We start from the raw sequence: 21,147 nt of genomic DNA, 5'->3' as shown, positions 1-21,147 counted from the left end.
TATGTAGGTTTTCGACTTTATGCAAACCAAAAACTGGAACAGATTACCTGTATGTGGGCTTTAGAAATTGAAAATGTATGTTCATAATTATGTTTTGCTTTTTTAGTTTTTTTCTTCTGTTCCTCAGCTATGACCTGTAACTTCTGCATATCTGCAGTCTGTAATGGGAGTCTGAGGTAGTCTGGGACACACCCCCTGTCTCCTCATTGGTCCAGGCCGCTGTTCCCTCCCCCTTCCCACAGTTCTTCCCACAGTTTCTGTCTTGACCAACATCAGGTTGCATTCTGAAAAGTCTTCTATTACAACAAGGATAAAATAATAATACTACGGTAGTTTTGGTTTGTATAAAATTGAAACGTCACCAGAACAGTGTATGTCCCCTTTTACAGTACTGAATGCATAGCGATTGCTTGTTTAGTCAATATTTCCAGAGCTATCGTGTCTTGGAATAAAGAAACATCTTAGATTTCACAAATGCTTCCCAGCATACTGATGCATCTTCTTATCTAACTTTTGCCGATATAACCTTATCAGAGGTCCAGTGTTGGGTCAGAATTCCTGAATTCTGACACTGAAATAATATTGCAATATATTCACTCACAAACACCAAGATTAACGTATACGTTGTCAAGTCCTTTATAAATAATGATTTAAGGTTGGCAGCATTTTACTATATCAATAAATTGTTTGCTAACCGTATGAATAGGCTTTAAGAAAGGCCATTCTTCCAAGGGAGACAGACGCCTGGAGTGTATAGACAGGGACAGGCGGGCAAACACTTGAAATGCTTCACAACATTTCTCATGGCCCCCACGTGTCCGATCATTGTGTAGATACACAGAAGTACAGTATTTTAACCACTTCAGTGTTAAAGTGAACCTGTCATCTGATTCATGCTGTATTTTGGCAGCCATCTGTGTTTTATTGTGAAACGCTGTGGCCTTTTAGGGAAAACATACTTTGTAAAGCTTGCCGGCCCACTCCCCTAGACTGACAGGTCTCTCCATATAGAGAAAGGCTTGTCAATGGGATCACGATGGGAGCAGGTCACCACGGACCTTCCTCAGACTAGTCAGCCAAGATAGTCTTTGGATGGCTTTTCAAAGTATGTTTTCTTTAAAGTGTCACAGCCTATGATTCGGGCAGCATGAATAAGACATCACCAAGTCTCCACTACTTACCATATCATTTTGCATTCTAACTTCTCGTTATATGCTGTACGTACATAGGGGGGTTCAGTTTATTGGATTCAGAGCTGGAACAAGGATATTGAGTAGCTATATCGTGATGTCACAAATTCTAGGTTGTGTATTTGTATATTTGTACTAAAAGTGTTATTAGCTATTTGACAGATTATTCGTGTCTACTTACTATATATGATAATGAGTTGCACATGATTTCATGTATATTTCATTTAATTTCAGACATCCCTTTTAATGATGATCATGGGAGAATTAGAGCCATCATCAGGGAAAATTAGGCACAGTGGAAGGATATCATTTTCTCCTCAATTCTCCTGGATCATGCCTGGAACCATCAAGGAGAATATAGTGTTTGGCGTCTCATATGACCAGTACAGATATCTAAGTGTCATAAAAGCCTGCCAGCTGGAAGAGGTCAGCATTTTATTTTCATTTTTATTGACTTGTGTAATCATAAAATGGATCATACAAATGGGTAAAGAGATTGTCCATTCATATGGTATTGATGACTTATCTTTAGATGGAGGTCCCACACCCGACAACCGACCAGTCAGCTTGTGCTAGCACTGGCTGCAGCTAGATATAAGCATTGGACGAAGCAGCACTGCACAGCTCCATTCAGTTCAAATGGACAGGACCTGATCTGCAGCACCTGGCAGAGGCAGCTGCACTTTGAACAGAGCTGACCAGTGTAGCTCCATTCAATACTTTCATCTAGCCACTGCCAGCACTCATAGCAGGTGAGCGGTGTGGGTGCCAGGTATTGGATCCCCTCCGATCTGACACAGATGGCCAATCCTAAGGATAGGTGATCAATTTAATATGACTGGACAACCATAGGTTTGAAACACTAAACATACAAATATCGATTACAAAGCAAGTATACCTTAACATTATTTTTTTATTTAGTGCCAACCTATTCCAGAAGACTGTACAGAGACTGTCATCAGTTGCATTAATCCTTATGGGCTTATAATCTAAACTAAGAATAAAACTACAGTACTAATATATTCTTTTTCCTTTGGAGTGTGCACAGGCAAACATGGGGAGCACATAGAAACTCCAGGCAGATCTTGTCCTTGCTCAGCACTGCAAGGCAGCAGTATTTTACTAAGGAAGATGCTGCACTGTTTGTTTTAAAGGCAGGTTGGGAGAATTTTCAATAGCATAAAGGATGTTATAAAATCAAGAAAAAACCTTCACATATTCTTTGACCTTCCCCCAACACTCCATCCCTGTCACTTGGGTGGTGCCCGCTGGTGTAGCAGTGATGACGGTTAAGCAAATTCTTGTTATCACTACTTCACCTGTGAGGCCAGTGATTAGCGGCAGCGACATCATCAGTGTAGGACAGATGTGGACCAGTGGAGTGTTGGCGCCTGAGCGGCAGGTTATTTATGGGGAAAGTAATGACTATTTCTACATTTACAACATTCTCAGCTCTTTTGCAACTTTGGAAACATCTTGGAAAGCCTCTTTAAATGTTAGACGATGTTCAAAATATTTCCCAGTTATTGCGGCTCACTTCTAAGCCAAATTTCTGTTCAATATTGATGAATGTCAGAAACATTTTGAAAAGAAGCAATAGTTTCATTGTTTTTATGATTGGAGGTAGAGTTAAGTCCACTGAGTTCAACCTATATCCTAATATAAAACCAATAAACATCCTAATATGTTGATCCAGAGGAAGGCAAAAAGCCTGTGGGCTGACACTAATATTAGGGTAAATATTAATTCCCAAGCAATTATTAACTTTGCGATAGAAAATAATGTGGAGCGGTAAAACAGGACAGATGGAAGAACAATGGGCAAGGCTGTCATCATAAGGCTGTGTGTGCTGGTGTGAACCCGGAGCAAAGGTATAGTCCTGTTTAATCTTCACCATTCCATCTCATCTGTTACATGTACACAAAACAATAATTACCGTAATGAAATCACATGACGTGCTCAGAAATGAGTCTTTTAATTGAAACGTGTTGTACAATTGAGCTGTAAAGTTAGAAGCCTCTTCCTCAACATGTCGGGAATCAAACTTTTTATCCTGAATTTGAGAATGTACAGCAAAGAATATGAGTGTATTGATTTGTTAACCAGGGGCGTAGCTACGGTATTCTGGGGTGGGATTAGCTGAAGTATCCTTTCAGCTAGGAAAGCAAACAGAATCATTGTTGCGTAAGTGAAAATCTTGCTATGTTGGACCATCAATGTGTTGTAATTGAGATATCGCTGATGGCTTAAGGCAGGGGTGGGGAACCTCAGGCCCCAGGGCCATTTACAGCCCTCGATGACCCTTTATCAGGCCCCCAAGCAGATTCTCAGGGACCGCATTCTTGGGCAGGAAGACGTATTTTGATTGCCACCAGCTCATCAATTTCTTCTTGCTCTGTTAGCACACACATGTAGTGTTCCCTACTGAACACTGAAGGGCATGCAATGAAAGATTACGTCCTGACACCAGTGCCAGAGTCAGGATGTACTTTGTGGGCGGAGATTGTACGGCCCCGGAGGGATGGTATAAATATCCAAATGGCCCCTGGCAGAAAAAAGATTCCCCACCCCTGGCTTAAGGGGTTAACAGCATGAACTGCTATCCACTTTGATTTTTGACGTTTTGATTTTGGAAATGTTCTAAACATATCTGGGAGGAAACCTGGCGTAAAAGCTACATTCTTCAAGAGAAATCTGTTTTTACTATGAGATAAAATGCGTCAAAGATCTTCTCACATTTTGGGCGTTAACGTAATGATACCTACAACTGTATGTGTATGTTTTCTCAAAAGATAACGGAATCCTATACAGTCAATATGAGATCATTTTAGTATATTGTATATATTGGACCTGAAATACTTGAGAAAAACTTTAAAGAGTTATTTTGAGAATTGTAAGTTATCCCCTATCCACGAGAAAAACAATTTACTGATCACTGAGAGTCCAACGACTGGAAGCCCTGAAGATACCAAAAACAGGGTTCAGGATTCCAGGAACATCGGTCTTCAGAACTCCGTCTTAGGCCCTCTTCACAGGCCTGTTTTTTGTTTCCATTTGTGGTTTGCTTTTACACGCACACCCGTTGCATTCAATGGTGGTGCACACATATCAGGTTTGTGTCTGTGTGAAAACCCGCAGATATGCCAATTTTTTACGAGCACCACGAACAAATTGCGTGTTGCAAATGTGCACACTGATGACATCCATGTGCCGGTATGTGTCACGGGTGCTAGAGACAGCTCTGATCATTGTCTTTCCACCTGGTCTCTCTGAGATTAGCGTGATCAGGCGACAATATTGAGCGTTGTATTCAGCACCCACTGTGTAAATCGTGTGTAAAATAAAGAATTAAATAAGCAAACTGGGGTGGGCTCCAGCATAATTTCGCTATTCAGATATTCACAGTTCATATCGTGCCCAGTTGGCTTATAACAGGGAGAGAAAATAACCATAGACGTGTGTCCCCAAAATGTCTCATGATGGAGGCTCCCAGTGAGAGAGGCTTCAGCGTTCTCTGTATATACAGTTGTGCTCAAAAGTTTACATACCCGGGCAGAATTTTTGTTTTCTTGGCCTTTTTTCAGAGAATATGAATGATAATACCCAAACTTTTTCTCCACTCATCGTTACTGGTGAAACCATTTATTGTCAAGCTACTGTGTTTTCTCTTTATAAATCATAATGACAACCCAAAACATCCAAATGACCCTGATCAAAAGATCACATACACCATTTCTTAAGGCTGCCGTCACACTAGCAGTATTTGGTCAGTATTTTACATCAGTATTTGTAAGCCAGAACCAGGAGTGGAACAATTAGAGGAAAAGTATGATAGAAACATATGCACCACTTCTGCACTTATCACCCACTCCTGGTTTTGGCTTGCAAATACTGATGTAAAATACTGACCAAATACTGCTAGTGTGGCGGCAGCCTAATACTGTGTATTGCCCCCTCTAACAACAATGACAGCTTGAAGTCTTTTGTGGTAGTTGTGGATGAGGTTCTTTATTTTCTCAGATGGTAAAGCTGCCCATTCTTCTTGGCAAAAAGCCTCCAGTTCCTGTAAATTTGTGGGCTGTCTAGCATGAACTGCGCACTTGAGATCTCCCCAGAGTGGCTCAATGATATTGAGGTCAGGAGACTGAGATGGCCACTCCAGAGCCTTCACTTTGTTCTGCTGTAGCCAATGACAGGTCAACTTGGCCCTGTGTTTTGGATCACTGTCATCATTGTCATGTTGAACGTCTAAGTATGTCCCATGCACAGCTTCCGGGCTGATGAGTGCAAATTTGCCTCCAGTGTGCACGGCTTCCCAGTCCCTGTCCTGGTGTGCATGGCTTCCCAGTCCCTGTCCTGGTATGCATTGCTCCCCAGTCCCTGTCCTGGTGTGCATGGCCTCCAAATCCCTGTCCTGGTGTGCATGGCTCCCCAGTCCCTGTCCTGGTGTGCATGGCTTCCAAATCCCTGTCCTGGTGTGCATGGCTCCCCAGTCCCTGTCCTGGTGTGCATGGCTCCCCAGTCCCTGTCCTGGTGTGCATGGCTCCCCAGGCCCTGTCATGGTGTGCATTGCTCCCCAGTCCCTGTTCTGGTGTGCATGGCTCCCCAGTCCCTGCCCTGGTGTGCATGGCTCATTATTCCTATGTATGATTCCTGATAAAAAAAAAAAACATCTTATGTACCTGCCTGCACTCCACTCCCTTGGTGGCACTGCATCTTGTTCCGGCTTCCAGCAGCTCTTCCTGCCGAGCGAATACATGGCTCCACTTATTACGGTAATGAATATGCGTGCCACGGCTATTGGAGTGGAGTGGCGTGCATATTCATTACCTTAATGAGCGGTGCCATGTGATCGCTCAGCAGGAAGAGATGCGGGCGCTGGGGCCAGAATGAGATGCAGTGCCAGCACCGAGGGCGCGCTGGTAGGTGAGTATGATGAGTGCTGGAAACCGGCACTTTGCGCTATTGCAGCAGCGGCACAGGCTTTAGCCGTCTCCTGCCTGTGTAACCCGCTGCTCTGCGGCTCCCCCTCCTCCGCCGGCTTTCTGGGACCGTGACTCGTGTATAAGCCGACGGGGGGCGTTTTCAGCACAAAAAAACGTGGCTGACACTCAAGGTTGCCCATGACAGCAAGTATGCAAAGTGCATCCTCGTGGTTACGTGATAACTGCTTGAAATGGCAGAGTCCAGCCATGTATATATTATATTACATTATGTAATAATAATAATAATCTTTATTTTTATATAGCGCTAACATATTCCGCAGCGCTTTACAGTTTGCACACATTATCATCGCTGTCCCCGATGGGGCTCACAATCTAAATTCCCTATCAGTATGTCTTTAGAATGTGGGAGGAAAACGGAGTACCTGGAGGAAACCCACGCAAACACGGAGAGAACATACAAACTCTATGTCTGGTATCTGCTCTATTCATTGTCTGTGAAACTGATGGAAATAGCCAAGCGCAGTGCTCAGCAGCTCTATGGATAATGAATAGAGCAGACGCCAAACATCTGCTCCATCTAGGATGAGACTACAGACCGCTGTTCTCAGAATTTCTGGGGGGCGCAGTGGTCGAATCCCCAGTGATCAGCAAGTTATCCACAATCCGATGGATCACACATACATCGTACATATACTGTACATACACACACACACATACACCGCACATACATATACCATACATACCTATACCGTACATACACATACACCGCACATACATATACCATAAATACATATACTGTACATACACACACAGATAGACATACATATACCATACATACATACACATATATACCGTACATATACACACAGATACACACACATATGCCGTACATACACACATACACTGTACTGTACATACATACGCACACATATACCGTACATACATACACACACTTATAAACACATATAGTATACACATACCATAAACACATACATACACATATACCCTATATACACACATACAGTACATACAGACATATGGATATACTGTAAATAGATACACACACATAGATACATACAGATACACACACGTAGATACACATACACATATACTGTACATACATACACACAGATACACACATATATACACAGATGTACACATACGAATACACACATATACATATACTGTACATATATACACGCACATAGATACTCACACACATACATACAGATACATATACAGTACATACACACACACATAGATACACGTACATACACAGATGTACACACACATACATACGCACATTTAGGGTACATGCACCCACACATATGTACATATACAAACACACACATACTAATTTATGACCTCAGGTGTTCAGATGAGCCCGGCCTCATTACAGAGATCAGCTGGATAGGGCTGCAGACCCCACTTTGGGGGATGGGAACACAGCAGAGAGCACTGATATCAGGCTTCCCCCTGTCCTGTGCTGCCCCTTGCAGTGAGCCTCGTCCCCCAACCTCTTCTCTGAGATGCTGCAGCCTGCAGGTAATAAAACAGTGGAGTGAGCAGAAAACACAATGTAAGTGACTTAGTCCTGCTCTTCCTCCACTGTTGTTCCCTGTGTACTCACCATTGGGACACACCATGCAGGAGGACAGAGACGGCAGGCAGTGAGCGCTCTCATCAGTCTGGTGAGGGAAGCGTTCATTGGCCAGCATCTCTCTCTGCATGACATGCCCCCTTTTTGAACTCCCTCACTCGGCGCACTGCTCTCTCCGCAGCTCTGGGTAGTTGCAATTTGCATGATTACATCCTGTAGGGCCCCGCTCCACCTTCGGGCCTCGGTGCAGTTGCACCGGCGCTATGCCCGCCCCTAACCTTACCTCTGGAACTCCCACTGACTTTGAGAGTCATAGAGATAGTGCCATTTTTAGCACTGAGCTTCTTCTAGATTCTCTGTTCTTTTTCAGGGTTGGTGGAGCTTCCAGTGGTCCAACAACCACCCCACCCTTCCCTGCCCCCCAGTGATCGTGAAGTTATGGCTTGTCACAATGAGGTATCTAAATATGTTTTATGTGCAAAAACGCAAAAATTGAGCTTGGTTTAAGTTGGTATACATGCAGTACATAAACACATGTTCACATTGGCCAAACAAAACCTACAAGAAACAAAATAAACATAAACCCTGCTGTAACTAAATAAGTAAAAAAGCAAAAGTGCATTTAAATTATACATAGTAATACTGTTTTTGATCAAAAATAGTATAAAAGCCATCCCACCACGTCAAGGTGACACTAATCAGGATGGTCCTACACTCTCTAATATTGAAAACCTTAACATTTGTCAGAATTGACCTCGGAGTGTGAATAAGGACAGATAAAACATAATTATGTTTATTATGTATATTTTGTTTCTTGTAGGTTTTGTTTTATGTGCAATTAGAGCTGGTCACTTATGTGAGATTGCAACATCATATATCATGAGAGCATCTTAAGATGATATTCTAAAAGGTGGGATATTTTAGTGCCTCCTTTATTACTCTTGTTCTATTTGAAACTTCCAGTTCTCCAATTACAAGTATAGGTAATTTTACGGTGTATTTCAGAACTGGATTTTCTTTAACTAGAATTTGTATTTTCTGATTTGAGGGTTCTGTTAATAGTATCATTTTTTGTTCTGCTAAATTTTGAAATACACGTTGTCGTTTGTGCTGCACTGTGTGCACTAATGATACAGTTGTGTTTTTATAATAATACTACTGATGTGTCATAACAAACAGCATTACCGGAAAATCACACTACTCTTAAAACATAATCCAATTTGTATGGATTATATTTCTGCTGCCAATTTCTTTAGGGTGTGTTTGCACAGGGCATCTTTTATCCATCATGGAATATATGATGTCACAGGGACAGATGGACAAACACCCGTAGTTTATACAACACTTTTAAATGGAAATAGATATTTTTTGTTTTGGGTTGCGTTTTAGATGAATACGTTAACATGCTATAGTTGTGATATATAAATATATATATGTGCGTGTATATATATATATATATATATATATATATATATATATATATATATATATATATATATATATATAGTGGCATGTAAATGTTCGGGCACCTCTGGTTAAAATGACTGGTAATGATAACAGTTGGCAAGTTGAAGATTAAATGATTTCTTAAAAGACTAAAGTTAAAGTTGACACATTTCCTTTTTAGGCAAAACACATATACAGTATATTGTAATTTTTTATTCTTTAAAAATTGCAAAAGGTAAAATGGGCCAATGCAAAAGTTTGTGCACCCAGCATAGTTAGTACCTAGTAGCACCCTTTTGCAAGTATCACAGCTTGCAAACGCTTTTTGTAGCCAGCTAAGAGTCTTTCAAATCTTATTTGAGTGATTTTCATCCATTCTTCCTTGGAAAAGTCTTCCAGTTCTGTGAGGGTATGTGCACACGTCAGGATTTCTTGCAGAAATTTCCTGAAGAAAACCGGAAATTTTCTGCAAGAAATCCGCATTTTTTTTTTTGCGTTTTTTTCCCGTTTTCCCCCCGTTTTTTTTAGCATTTTGCAAGCGTAATTAGCTTGCAGAATGCTAAAGTTTTTCAAGCGATCTGTAGCATCGCTTGGAAAACTGACTGACAGGTTGGTCACACTTGTTAAACATAGTGTTTGACAAGTGTGACCAACTTTTTACTATAGATGCTGCTTATGCAGCATCTATAGTAAAAGATAGAATGTTTAAAAATAATAAAAAAAATAAAAAAAATGGTTATACTCACCCTCTGCAGACAGCCGATATCCTCAGCGGTGTCCGTTCCTATAGATGGTGTGGTTCAGGACCTTTGATGACGTCGCGGTCACAAGACAATCACAAGACAGCGACGTCATCGCAGGTCCTGAACCACACCATCTATAGGAACCGAAGCGGCAGCGTGCACCGCTGAGAGGCGGGAACACTCCGGGAGCCATCGAAGGTGAGTATATGACTATTTTTTATTTTAATTCTTTTTTTTGACCAGTTATATGGTGCCCAGTCCGTGGAGGAGAGTCTCCTCTCCTCCACCCTGGGTACCAACCGCATATAATCTGCTTACTTCCCGCATTGTGTGCACAGCCCCATGCGGGAAGTAAGCAGATCAATGCATTCCTAAGTGTGCGGAATCCCCGCAATTCCGCATTTTTAATGAACATGTTGCTTTTTTTTCCGCGATGCGATTTTTTTCGCGGAAAAAAATGCAACATTTGCACAAAAAATGCGGAATACACTGTAAATAATAGGAGGCATATGTTAGCGTTTTTTCGCGTTTTTATCACGTTTATATAGCGAAAAAACACGAAAAAAACACGAAAAATACTGAACGTGTGCACATGGCCTTAGATTTCTGAGGTGTCTTGCATGCTCTATTATTTTGAGGTGTAGCCCCAGATTTTCAACTATGTACAGATCAAGGGACTGTGAGGGCCATTGAAAAACCTTCAGCTTGCACGTTTTGAGATAGTCTTTTGTGGATTTTGTTGTGTGCTTAGTATCATTATCCATTTTTGGAAGCCATACGCTTTTCATTTACAGATGGTGTTATGTTTGCATCAAGAATTTGTTGAAATTTAATTGAATCCATTCTTCCCTCTATCAGTGAAATGTTCCCCATGCCATTGGCAGCTACACAACACCAAAGCATTATTGATCCACCCCCATGCATAATGGTTGGCAAGTTGTTCTTTTCCTGAAATTCTCTACCCTTTTTTGTCCACACATACAGTACAGACCAAAAGTTTGGACACACCTTCTCATTTAAAGATTTTTTTGTATTTTCATGACTATGAAAATTGTAAATTCACACTGAAGGCATCAAAACTATGAGTTAACACATGTGGAATGATATACTTAACAAAAAAGTGTGAAACAACTGAAAATATGTCTTATATTCTGGGTTCTTCAAAGTAGTCACCTTTTGCTTTGATGACTGCTTTACACACTCTTGGCATTCTCTTGATGAGCTTCAAGAGGCAGTCACCGGAAATGGTCTTCCAACAGTCTTGAAGGAGTTCCCAGAGATGCTTAGCACTTGTTACCTTGTTGGCCCTTTTGCCTTCACTCTGCGGTCCAGCTCACCCCAAACCATCTCGATTGGGTTCAGGTCTGGTGACTGTGGAGGCCAGGCTATCTGGCGTAACACCCCATCACTCTCCTTCTTGGTCAAATAGCCCTTACACAGCCTGGAGGTGTGTTTGGGGTCATTGTCCTGTTGAAAAATAAATGATGGTCCAACTAACGCAAACCGGATGGAATAGCATATAATTCCACATGTGTTAATTCATAGTTTTGATGCCTTCAGTGTGAATGTACAATTTTCATAGTCATTTAAATACAGAAAAATCTTTAAATGAGAAGGCGTGTCCAAACTTTTGGTCTGTACTGTATAAAGTAAGTATAATCATTTATGGGATTTGAACATTGAACACAAATACTCTTCAGATTATCTGTCTGTGTGATCCCAGAGCACGATGTTCAATATTATGATGAAACTCTCACTATTCAACTATTTCATTCACATTTGTCACCCTGTGTAAACAATTGTCTGACATTGTTTGATCGTTATGAGTTACAATTGCATGGTTCATCGTTCAACTATTGTACGCCTGTATAAATCCCTAACTGTATTGCTTCCCCGTTTTTATTAGACGTGCATGGAGGTTATCCACAGGATAGATGATAAATGTTAGATCGTCAGGTCTGTACACTTTTACGTTTGGTCTGTCAGTTACCTTCATGGTGTCCATCATTTTGCAAGTGGAATAACCCTGCATGCTGCGCTATTCTTACATTAAAAGATGACAAAACTGACAGAGCCTTTGACCTTAATATCTCCTTAAAACATATCTGTCTTATGTATGAGAGACATGTTTTTCCTTGTGGATGCTGTCTGTCTCATTAGCACACAAATCCATAAGCAGAACATTCCTCAAGGCAGTTATAAGACAAATGTGGAAGGATTTCCTCACACATACAAAGATACGTATTTTGTACCTGTCAGCTTCTTTTATGGACCAAATGTATGAATGGGCCCTGATGATGTTTAGAAAAAAAAAAAGGATTTTCCTAAACTGTTAAAGTGAACCTGTCAGCAAGATTTTGCTAAGTAAACTACATACAGTTATGTCCATATGTTTTTGGACAGAGACAACATTTTTCTAATTTTGGTTATAGACATTACCACAATGAATTTTAAACAAAACAATTCAGATGCAGTTGAAGTTCAGATTTTCAGCTTTCATTTGAGGGTATCCACTTTAAAATTGGATGAAGGGTTTAGGAGTTTCAAGTTGGCGCCGTTATACTGATTAACATGATACCTGGGATGAAGAAATCCGTCTTGTCGTTCTTGTGTAATCAGTGTTAGTAGTTTTCAGTTAATGAGATGCCCGTGCTCCGGGGCAGGACTGTAGGCAGAGTTTTATCTTTCTTCCAAAAGAAGAGACCTGCCCACAGGCCATCCAGAAGCACAGTCTGTTTCTCTCTCTGTCTCTATGATGGGGTACATGTTTGATAGATGCTGCTGCACAGGCGCCACCGCCATATTGCTGTAGATAAAAAAAAAATCAAATCCTGAAGGTTGTGTGGTTCTCCTTCAAACCAATTGAGAGTTTCATTGGCTGTGTGTTTGGGATCATTGTCTTACTGAAATGCCCACTCTTGTTTCATCATCATCCTGGTAGATGGCAGCAGATTTTTATCAAGAATGTCTTGGTACATTTGTGCATTTATCCTTCCCTCAATTACATACAGTTTGCCAGTGCCATATACTTAAAAACATATCCACACCATGATGTTCCTACCACTAAACTTCACTGTTGGTATGAAGTTTCTGAGGCAATATGCAGTGGCCTCCATACATGGTTTGTATTATGGCATCCAAAGAGTTCAATTTTGGTCTCATCTGACCAAATTATAATCTTCCAGTATTTCAAACGCTTGTCTAAATTTAAATGCTGTTGAGCAAACTTTGCATGAACTTGAGCATTATTTTTGTTAGGAATGGAGTCTTGAGTGGTGAGCGTGTACACAGGCACTGGAAGTTGAGTGCATTACTTATAGTTTTGTGAAACAATTGTACCTGCTTGTTCCAGGTCTTTCTGTAGCTCTCCACAGGTGGTCCTTGGCTCTTGAACAACTCCTCTGCTAATTCTTTTTTACTCCTTTGTATGAAATCTTGCAGGGAGCACCTGGTTGTAGCTGGTTTATGGTGAAATTATGTTTTTTCCATTTCCTAGTTATGGCCCCAACAGTGCTCTTTGGAGCCTTCAGTAGTTTAGAAATTCTTCTGTAATGAATGCCATCTGCATGTTTTGCAACAATAAGGTTGCAAAGGTCTTGAGACAGCTTACTGTTTTTTCCCATCATCAGATGTTTCTTGTATGGCATCTTGGTAATGAGGCACCTTTTTATAGCACAACAGTTGAAACAGTTGATATTATTTTTCACTAAGTGCCAGGATTGCTTTCTAGCAATTACTGATAGATTCATGCTGGTGTCATGACTTTCCATGGCTTTTTTAATCTATTTCTTTCTTCATGTGTTCAATACTTTTTCTTGTGTCATTTCTCATTATTACACATAATTTAATTTATGGACATGTGTGGTTTGATTTCTTTGCCTATATGGTATGGATAAGGTGTTACCGACACTTGGTGAGACTTTCATGTCAATAGCACCTTTAGAAATATATTTTACTAAGAAAATTGGTGACATGTTCAATGCTTATTTGACCTGATGTACAGTTGAACCTAGAAGTTTACATCCACTATATAAAAAGACACATATGCATGTTTTTCTCTATATCTAACATGAAACCAGAATAAACCTTTTCTGTTTTAGGTCATTTAGGATTACCATCATTTTTAATATTTGCCAAATGCCAGAATAATGAGAGCGAGAGAATGTTTTAAGGCATTTTTATTAATTGGTACAAAGACAAAAGTTTACATACATTTTATTAGTATTTGGTACCATTGCACTTAAACTGAATGACTTGGGTCAAAGGTTTGGGGTATCCTTCCACAAGCTTCTCACAATAGTTGGTCGGAATTTGGGCCCATTCCTCCTGACAAAACTGGTTTAACTGATCCAGGTTTGTAAATAATAAATGTTATACATTTTCAATAGGATTGAGGTCAGGGCTTTGTGTTGGCCACTACAAAACATTGACTTTGTTATCCTTAAGCCACTTTGTTACCATTTTGGCACTATGCTTGGGGTCATTGTCAATTTGGAATAATTATAAATAACAAAAAACTGATTGGCACATCCAAAAGTGTGAATAGGTGCATACCAGAGTCAGCTACCTCCATATACAATATACAAAAAAAGGTGAAGTATATGAAATATGAATAGCAATATGGCTTCTGAATATTAGGAAAAAAATGAGACGCTTTTCACATAATTTGGCCAAATCATGCCTGTTCATCAACCATCGTCAAGGTGGTCTCAAATAACTGCTGGGTCCCTACGTATCAATATGAATACCTCTCTTAGGCTGATGTCTGAATTCCTGGGTGAATGTGGACACCTCTCAGAAAAGCCTGCGTTTATGGGTAGGTAGGAACCTGCTGCAATTAAAATCACCACATGTTGAAGGGTGGAGTGATTGGTCAGTAAGCTAACATACAAATAACAAAAAACTGACTGGCACATCCAAACTAGTGTGTATATGTGCGTACCAGGAGCAGCTACCTCCTGATCGACAGGCATGATTTGGCCAAATTATGTGGAAAGCGTCTCATTTTTTTCCTAATATTCAGAAACTGTACTGCTATTCATATTTCATATATTTCACATTGACACGCTTTAACACGATAGAGTGCAATTTTTATTGTAACGATGGTCATTATGAACAAAAAGTTCAATTTCAGTTTCATCAGACCACAGGACATGTCTCCAAAAATTAAGGTCTTTGTTCATGTGTGCATTTGCAAACATAAATCTGGCTTTTTTTATGTTTCTTTTGGAGTAATGGCTTCTTCCTGACAGAATGGCCTTTCAGCCCATGTTGATACAGTACTCATTTCACTGTGGATATTGACACAATCTTAACAACTTCTGCCATCATCTTCACAAGATTTTGCATTTGTCCTTGAGTTGATATGCCACAGACCAAAGCACGTTCATCTCTGGGACACAGAACCCTTCTTCCTCCTGAGCAGTATGATGGCTGGAAATTCACATCTTGTTTGTACTCGCGTATAATTGTTTGTACAGGTGTGCATTAAAATACATCCACAGGCGTGTCTCTAATTAACTCAGATGTTGCCAAAAAAACCTATCAAAAGCTCCCAAACACATGATATCATCATATGGGCAGTCCTAAATTATTTAAAAGGCATAGTAATCTTAGTGTATGTAAGCTTTTGACTTTGCAGTAAGTAATTGAAATACCTTAAAACATTCTCTCTCTCATTATTCTGGCATTTGGCAAATATTATTAATTATGGTAATCCTAATTGACCTAAATCAGGAAACGTTTATTCTGATTTCATGTCAGATATTGAGAAAAACATGCATATGTGTCTTTTATATAGTGTATGTAAACTTCTAGTTTCAACTGTATATCGTTATGATTTAAAATGAAAATCTGTTTTCCCTAAGACCTGTAAGGAGCACAACAGATGGGGGATATTCCCTGTGAGCTGATAGGTCAGGCTTTGTCAACAAAAAAAAGGAAAAACATTATAGCTGTCATAATACGACAATGCAAAAACAATTTTTTTTTTGCAATAAATTGTAGCTAATGTGCAAAAGTACAAAAAAAAAAAAAGACCTGCAAAAAAGGAAGGGATCCTCCAACAATAACAAATAATGCTAAGTAAATACATTTTATTAACAAACCAAAAAGATCAAAACATATAAAATACAGATATGCCAAATCCAACATACAGGAGAAGAAAAAGACACTGAACGAAAATGTGTCCATAATGAGGTCTGTATAATCCATACCATGTACTGCTACATATAAAGAAAGTCAAAGTCATCAGTAGCATAGGGAAAGTGGAAGTTATTAATGTTTTTTTAAAGCATTTATTTAACTCAATTGTGTTATACAGGGCTGGTTAGGGCTGGAGTTTAATAATACATATCTGAATTCTAGTGGATTGGAGGGCACGAGGCAACTGACAGGCTCCCTATGGGCTCATCTGGTTAGGTGCATTGTTTAAGCAGTATGTCTGAGTGAGCAACATAAATGGAGGCGACAGGGCAGCAGAAGTGGGTCTTGCTAGATGACACATGGATACGTGAGGAGCGGGACAAAAGTGTATGCAGGATAAATTAGCCGACAGGTTAGCAGATTATGTAACACAGATGCAGCCGAACCAGGTGTGCGGATACACATAAGTATAGCAACAATATAGGAACTGGGTATCTTCCTGCAGAGAAGCAGTTATCTGGTATCTTTCAGCTACAAAATGGTTGAACACAGAAATAACTGAGAAGTAAATACAGTTTGGTATCTTTCAGCATGGCAGTGGTTAGTACCAGCAATGGAACAGAGAAGTAAGTGCAGTCTGGAGTCAGCTTGGAAACCGTACAAATTGTAGCATGGAAGTGAGGTGAACCTTAGGAATTGATATACACCTTGCTGGAACTCAGTCAAATGAAGTAGACAAAATCTCCTGACCAACGTGACGCAACTGTGGACAATGCTACTTAGGTAAACAATAAGAGTTAGTTGGGTGGCGGCCAATTAGAGAAGGAAGGTAGACAAAGCACTTGACAGGACATGAGAATAACAGTTGTCCAGAAAATCATTGCTCATACTACTCCGTTTTATGAAGACACTGCCTCTTCACACATAAGGTTATGTTGGTGGGGGGGCAGAGAGGAGCTGTAGGGTGGGTGGGCCAGCTGCATTGCCAGCCTCATGACTTATGTAAGTGGAGATTGGGTTTGAGGTGGCCTTTGATAATAACTGATTTCATGAACAGTGGGCTTCTTGACTGACACTATTCGCTGCACACTGGAGAGTGGTAGTGGGCCCCTTTTTTGCACATTTTCTTTTAGCCCTTATGGCAGTGCTGCCGGTACTACCCTGATAGTGGTGCTGTAGTCCTCTGTTGTGTTAGCGTGGCTACTATCATTAGAAGGGATTCTAAGATGTAGCAGAACCACCGAGTCTAATCTATGTCACTATAGAACCTTATTGTTATCAAAATTCTTTTTGGTGTCCACCGTGAACACATCTGAGAATAATTCATCAATCAGTATCCCAAATCTTAGATTTCTTGACCCCTTTGTGATTTAAGAGTAAGTCCATTACGTTACATTAGGAGCTGATCACTATGTTTTTATTTACTTTCTCGAGCCAAGACTAAATTGTGTAAAACCAGAATAAAAACAATTTACAACATGTAAAGTGACCTCTTATCTTACTAAATAAATCTGCGTTGTGAAATAGACTGTTGGACAGTTAAAGCAGTTCTGGTGTGCGACACTTGTGTGCCGAGTGCAAATATTTACTGCTATTCATTACACTTCCCTAATCTGCTCATAAAGCAATTTATTTATTTGAAATTTGTAACTCTGAGTATTATATTGGTGTCGGGTTTGATAGAAATTCTGGTGAATTATTATGTATTCACTGTCTTGTCACCTTTGGCAGCTCAGCCGTCTTTTGATGATGCAATTGTCGCTGTCATTAGCTGCCAATGCCATTTCTATGTAATTACATTTTCTTTGAACTTTTTGTGGCCTAGCCTATGATGGCATTATGCCAATGTATCAAAAGGAACAACATAGTAATGTGCAAAACATACATTATGGCACCTCAATGTTTCCTTTAGTATATACAGACCTCATGCACTTTGCATTACATGATCTACAGTGGGTACGGAAAGTATTCAGACCCCTTTAAATTTTTCACTGTTTCATGGCAGCCATTTGGTAAATTCAAAAAAGTTCATTTTGTTCTCATTAATGTACACTCTGCACCCCATCTTGACTGAAAAAAAACAGAAATGTAGAAATTTTTGCTAATTTATTAAAAAAGAAAAACTGAAATATCTCATGGTCATAAGTATTCAGACCCTTTACTCAGTATTGATTAGAAGCACCCTTTTGAGCTAGTACAGCCATGAGTCTTCTTGGCAATGATGCAACAAGTTTTTCACACCTGGATTTGGGGAACCTCTGCCATTCTTCCTTGCAGATCCTCTTCAGTTCCGTCAGGTTGGATGGTGAACGTTGGTGGACAGCCATTTTCAGGTCTCTTCAGAGATGCTCAATTAGGTTTAGGTCAGGGCTCAGGCTGGACCAGTCAAGAATGGTCACAGAGTTGTTCTGAAGCCACTCCTTTGTTATTTTAGCTGTGTGCTTAGGGTCATTGTCTTGTTGGAAGGTAAACCTTCGGCCAAGTCTGAGGTCCAGGGCACTCTGGAAGAGGTTTTCATCCAGGATATCGCTGTACTTGTCCACTTTCATGTTTCCTTCAATAGCAACCAGTCATCCTGTCCCTGCAGCTAAAAAACACCCTCATTGCACGATGCTGCCACCACCGTGTTTTACTGTTGGGATTGTATTGGGCAGGTGATGAGCAGTGCCTGGTTTTCTCCACACATACCGCTTAGATTTATCACCAAAAAGGTCTGTCTTTGTCTCATCAGACCAGAGAATCTTATTTCTCATAGTCTGGGAGTCCTTCATATGTTTTTTAGCAAACTCTATGTGGGCTTTCATATGTCTTGCTCTGAGGAGAGGCACCCGTTGGGCCACTCCATAAAGGCCCGACTGGTGGAGGGCTGCAGTGATAGTTGACTTTGTGGAACTTTCTCCCATCTCCCTACTGCATATCTGGAGCTCAGCCACAGTGATTTTGGGGTCTTTCTTTACCTCTCACCAAGGCTCATCTCCCACGATTGCTCAGTTTGGCTGAATGGCCAGGTCTAGGAAAACTTCTGGTGGTCCCAAACTTCTTCCATTTAAGGATTATGGAGGCCACTGTGCTCTTAGGAACCTTGAGTACTGCAGAAATTCTTTTGTAACTTTGGCCAGATCTGTGTGTGCCTTGTGATCTGTTTCTGAGCTCCTTGGCCAGTTCCTTTGACCTCATGATTCTCATTTGGTCTGACATGCACTGTGATCTGTGAGGCCTTATATAGACAGGTGTGTGCCTTTCCAAATCAAGTCGTATCAGTTTAATTAAACACAGCTGGACTCCAATGAAGGAGTAGAACCATCTCAAGGGGGATCACAAGGAATTGGACAGCATCTGACTTAAATATGAGTGTCTGAGCAAAGGGTCTGAATACTTATGACCATGTGATATTTCAGTTTTTCTTTTTTAATAAATTTGCAAAAATGTCTACATTTCTGTTAATTTCAGTCAAGATGGGGTGCAGAGTGTACATTAATGAGAAAAAATGAACTTTTTTAAATTTACCAAATGGCTGCAATAAAACAAAGTGAAAAATGTAAAGGGGTCTGAGTACTTTCCGTACCCACCAGGGCCGGACTGGGACTAAAATTCAGCCCTGGCATTTGAAGTCACACAGGCCCACATGTCACATGGTGACTGTATAATATTTTTGTACACTTGTAGGTTACAAGAAGTGAGGGGAGTGTAACACGACTATATAACATATAATTACAGCTGTATTCAGCATTACAGCTCAGTCCCCATAGAATGTAATACAGCACAGCCCCCATAGAATGTAATACAGCACAGCCCCCATAGAATGTAATACAGCACAGCCCCCATAGAATGTAATGCAGCCAGCCCCCATAGAATGTAATACAGCACAGCCCCCATAGAATGTAATACAGCACAGCCCCCATAGAATGTAATGCAGCCAGCCCCCATAGAATGTAATACAGCACAGCCCCCATAGAATGTAATACAGCCAGCCCCCATAGAATGTAATACAGCCAGCCCCCATAGAATGTAATACAGCACAGCCCCCATAGAATGTAATACAGCTCAGTCCCCATAGAATGTAATACAGCACAGCCCCATAGAATGTAATACAGCACAGCCCCCATAGAATGTAATGCAGCCAGCCCCCATAGAATGTAATGCAGCCAGCCCCATAGAATGTAATGCAGCCCAGCCCTATAGAATGTAATGCAGCACAGCCACCATACAATATAATGCAGCACAGCCCCATAGAATGTAATGCAGCACAGCCACTATACAATATAATGCAGCACATCCCCATAGAATGTAATGCAGCCCAGCCCCATAGAATGTAATGCAGCACAGCCACCATACAATATAATGCAGCACAGCCCCATAGAATGTAATGCAGCACAGCCACCATACAATATAATACAGCACAGCCTCATAGAATGTAATGCAGCCCAGCCCCATAGAATGTAATGGAGCCCCCCCCCCAATAGCCCCACAATCCAGTTATCACTCAGTCATTGATATATGATTAAAAAAAACCACTCTCCTCACCTCTCCTCGTGCCTCGCGCTGCTCCTGGCTCCGGTCTCAGCAGCTGCAGTCTGCCCGCCCGGTCACACAGCAGGTGCGTGATGATATGACGTCATCGCGCACCCGCAGTGTCAGCGGCAGGCAGAGCGGGGAATGATGGGGGAGGGAGCGTCAGCAGACGCTCTCTCCTCCATCATTGCATTCAACTGTACCGGCGTCACGCCGGTACAGTTGAATGCGGGGCCGGGAGTGTGCCGACAGCGGGGGGAGTGTGCCGACAGCAGCACACTCGAGCGGCCCACTACTGCCACCGGCCCTTCTGGCATTTGCCAGAACTGCCCGATGACCAGTCCGGCCCTGGTACCCACTGTATATTTTGTGTCTACAAGTTCAAAAAACAATAGTAACGCAAAAAGTTTGTAACACAATTAGGCTCCTACTAGGTAGATTTGCTGGAACTGTCTCTTACTACATATTCCTAATGCAGAGAGAGTGGGGACTTTCTGTTTCTGCATAGCTCTTGTCCCTGACATTTTACTAGCTCCATATGTTCATATTAGTCATCCGGGTGAAGT

General features: G+C 40.9%; 1 protein-coding gene across 2 annotated transcripts in view; it reads left to right on the top strand.

Annotated features, from left to right (window-relative positions):
- Positions 1 to 21,147, top strand: part of CFTR (CF transmembrane conductance regulator) — a 262,694-nt gene that overhangs the window by 90,021 nt on the left and 151,526 nt on the right. For both annotated transcript variants that reach the window (XM_077265003.1, XM_077265004.1), the window contains exon 11: positions 1,425 to 1,616. In XM_077265003.1, the coding sequence (XP_077121118.1) occupies positions 1,425 to 1,616 (192 nt within the window). The remainder of the gene's footprint in view (positions 1 to 1,424; positions 1,617 to 21,147) is intronic.

The sequence above is a fragment of the Ranitomeya variabilis genome, chromosome 5 (assembly GCF_051348905.1).
Source record: "Ranitomeya variabilis isolate aRanVar5 chromosome 5, aRanVar5.hap1, whole genome shotgun sequence".
In the NCBI taxonomy this organism is placed as follows: Eukaryota; Metazoa; Chordata; class Amphibia; order Anura; family Dendrobatidae; genus Ranitomeya; species Ranitomeya variabilis.
This window is presented reverse-complemented; position numbering and strand designations above follow the sequence as displayed.